General features: G+C 38.9%; 1 protein-coding gene across 1 annotated transcript in view; it reads left to right on the top strand.

Annotated features, from left to right (window-relative positions):
* LOC101845043 overlaps positions 1-3,041 on the top strand; it is a gene marked incomplete in the record, with an annotated part of 71,396 nt that extends 68,355 nt beyond the window's left edge. The window contains 2 exon segments of the mRNA XM_005109405.3: positions 483-706; positions 1,370-3,041. Of these exon segments, the coding sequence (XP_005109462.3) occupies positions 483-706; positions 1,370-1,614 (469 nt within the window).
* Positions 3,042-3,797: the final 756 nt, after the last annotated feature.

Below are 3,797 nucleotides of genomic sequence, written 5' to 3'. Positions count from 1 at the left end.
GGGGGTTCCGGTTTGGCAATTTTTTATCGAATTTTTGTTTTTTGGCTCAACATGTATTATGTTCATTTAAAGCAACTTCTTGTGTGGATTTTTATGAAAATACTGATTAAAGGTACAAATAATTTAATTTTGCAGTTTCCAAGCACTCTCAAAATTTGGAAGTCACTTAACTTAACTTTAGTGGCCGTTTTCTTCCTTATGTTAACTCGGAAACCATGCGACCCCCACCTCATTTAATTGAAAATTTCTCAACTGTTAGATAGGTGATTTTTCACCACAAGCAGGAAAAATGAACAAGCTTTAAGACGATACCACTTACTTACCTGAATTATTTGAAAGTAGAACAGAGGTCTCAGGAAGACGGGGTGCTCCGTTCTTCCTTTAAGACGATACCAATAGCTCCATATGCCCAAAAATTGACGAGTTTGATTCCACCGCATTGTGACACTTCTGGTTTCCTTATTCCCCCACCCCCCCCTCAGGTGTCTGATGCCGAGCGGCAAGAACATGTGGCTGTGTAAGGAACATTGCCAGGGCACTCGAGTGACCATCTTGACCAGCGAGTCGCTGGCCACAGTCCACCATGTGTCTGAGGCTCTCGGGGTGGACTACATGCTTCAGGCCCTGAGAGATGTCAACCTGGATTTCCTACCCCAACAGCTGAGGGATGCGGAACTGGCCATGAAAACAGAGACATCCAAGAAGAGTAAGTACCGTATAATGTGAGTCAGTCTGAGGAAATCCGGAATATGCCGCCTCTGGGCCATTTTGAGTGTTTCTTTAGCTTTTCTGAAAGCTGAGATCTTCCTGATTATAATCCAATTAAATTTTTTCAATTATGTTTTCTTCCTCTTCCTCTTTCTCCTTCCTAGTCTTCTCCCTCCTCTTTCCCCCCTCTTCCTGTTTCCTCCTCCTCCTTTTTGCCGTCCTACTTTTTTCTTTTTATTTGTTACTTTTTTGCCATGTTCTTTTTCTGTTTCCATCTATAAGTTTACTGAGAATGTTTTCATTACTCATTTTATGGTTCACACCCTTAAGATATTTTTAACTTTGCTTGTTTGTGTCTTTTTTTAATGTCTATATATGTTGGTTGGAGGTTTGTTTGATTGTTTGATTTTAGGTAAACAACTTTTCAGAAATTGTATCAAGAAAGCGGGTGGTTGGAGGGCGGAGGGCGTCACTGGTAGGTCCTTCTTTTTTACTTTCCCTCTGATGTTTTAGTGTGTCTGTCTGTCTGTCTTACTTTTTTTATCACTAAATGGCCACTATTGTGTCGATGTGCTTCTCTTTACTCAAACAAACAAAGTATCGAGAAAGTAATGCTTGCCAAAACTGATCAGGGTGATATATTTTTCTGTGACACTTTCAGAAAAAGCACCGAAGCTCAAAGCTCCATCATCAGGGGCTCCTGACATGTCTGGGCCGAGCCCACCATCTTCAGAGATGGACCAGAGATCGCAGTCAAGTTTGACGTCTGCTGCAATCAATGACTCATCTGCTGGGGTGGAGGCAACAGACAGGGAGACTGACCAACGTCCATCGTCCAGACATCTTCAAAAGCGACCGACACTGACTAGATCAAATACCAAGAGTAGAGCATGTGCACTGATGTGAAGTGTAAAATGTGTGCTAAACTGTTCACTTTATGGTGTACTGTCCCTTCAGAAATGGTCTCGTGCCTTTCTATTCACTACTGTGCTGTAGCAGGTTGAGCTTTTCATTAATTCTCTTTTGATGTGTAAGGAGTTTTAATACCAAGAAAAATGAAATTCAGATTTTAGTACTGTCAATCAACTGGCCATTGCTGGTCCTCATTGTACAGGACACTGATTTTGAGCTAGAGTCATTGTGTCTTGCTCAAGAATGTTTTGCTCAAGAACACCCCCCCTGTGATCACCCTCCTAAATGCTGTGTCACCAACATACCTATGACTATATTATTGTTAGACTGGGCTCTGTAACCATTCTGATAATCAATGTGTTTCTGTTGCAAGTGAAAGACAAACTGTTAAAAAATGTGTTGCATTTTGTGGCGTTGGAAAAGCTAGTGTCAAAATGAAAGGCTTTGACGTCATAATGGTCATTTCAATCTTTACTGATGGGCTGTGTCTATAGGCTTACAAGACCAAAGATACAGGCTAAGTGGATGGATGTTGTTAAAATGAAACAGTACTCAAAAAGAGGCGGATAACTCTGCTAATATAGTATATATATACAAGAATACGGCAAAGTCCAATAAGACTCCACATGTACAACTTTTGTTTTGGTCCTTTGGAAGAAGTTTCAATTTAAAAAGTCATAACTGAATTTATGACGCTACTGGTGATTCCTCTGATTTGTTGCAGTGACTTCGAGTGCTGAGAGCCACTCTGTCAGGACACCATAGCCAGGAATGAGTCAAGAGAAAAAAAGGGCTTTTTGCTTTCATTTATTTTCTGTGATATTTGGTTCGGCATCCTGTTAATGTGACTTTTGTTTCTGTTGTATGTCTTACAATTGAGGAGTGCCTTTGTTTTAAAACGATCTACCGTTTTCTGTATTATTGTTGTAAAACTTAGAGAAATTCCTTCTGTATAGTTATTGTTCTTCTTTTTAAGAATTTTTAAAAAGGCTTTTTAATTTCTCAAACATTTATTATATTATGGCTATGTTTGTTTCTCGGAGTCTGTATACAAATTATGCTGTGATTAAAAGAAATGTATACTCTTTCTTTGTAAGTGAGGAGACCTTTGTTTATTGTGCAGCTATGAAAAGGAGGGGTCCATTTCTCTTTAACCCTTTTAGCCCTGACGTCCTGAGGCTACCGTGCCCCTCTGCCTGAGCTCCTCAACAATTCATGTCTTTTTTACTCTCAGATTTACATCATCGTCAGAATAACATTCCATGTTCCTCTCAGGGTAGTCCTCGTCTTCACAAGCATCTCTAATTCACAAAGATTTTCCAAATAATCAATTATGTCTGTTTTTTGTGCGCATTATGATGTCCCCGTGGTTTTATCCAAAAAGAATTCTGAAATTATGCAAACTGAGCCCAAAAATGTGAAATTATGCAATTCTGTTAATTCAAAAAATTATCAAATTTTGCTAAATTATGTGGGGTGCATAAAACTACGGGACAGATAAATTATGTCCCAGATGAGCCAGGTTGGGGATAGGCTCTTGCTCACCGTTGTACCGGTGGCTAGACGTACAAGCAATGTTAAGAGTCACTAGTGTACCGGTGGCTAGAGCTCAAAGGGTTAAGGAGAGACACTCAAGCTATGTCTTGCTGAAAATGATGGAGTTCTGAAACCAAAATCAGGTGTTGTGTTGTGTGAAGTTTGTTCATATGCTTCTTGTTTTGGTAAGTTGATCTGCATGATTATGTCATTACCCTAGGCTCTAAACTTTGATATTACAGGATAAACAACTTTATTACTCACTACTGAATCCTTTTCAATCTGATTTCCTGATGAGGTCTTTAGTGCTCATTCTTCAATAAGAATCAATATATGCCTTGTACTCAATTAAGTAGTATTTGTCTGGTAGTAAGCATGTGAATCTTGTTATGGTACATGTAACTGTATTTATTTGACTGTATTGCAAGGTTTTTGGTTGGATCTTTGCTCCAATCTAATCTTTTTTTCCCAGCATAATGCTTGAACTGTAGACTGAAGTCAAATTTGTTATGAGTTAATGATGGTTATTGTAATGCTTTTTTACTGGGCTATCAACTCTTAATCCAGGAAAAAGACTTACCCATTTCCATTGTTTTTCACACACATGCATCTTTGTATGTCTCACTTATTTTTGTTCATTC

Source organism: Aplysia californica, unplaced genomic scaffold (genome assembly GCF_000002075.1).
Source record: "Aplysia californica isolate F4 #8 unplaced genomic scaffold, AplCal3.0 scaffold00775, whole genome shotgun sequence".
NCBI classification, from domain to species: domain Eukaryota; kingdom Metazoa; phylum Mollusca; class Gastropoda; order Aplysiida; family Aplysiidae; genus Aplysia; species Aplysia californica.
Note: the sequence above shows the minus strand (reverse complement) of the source record. Positions and strands in the feature narration are given on the sequence as shown.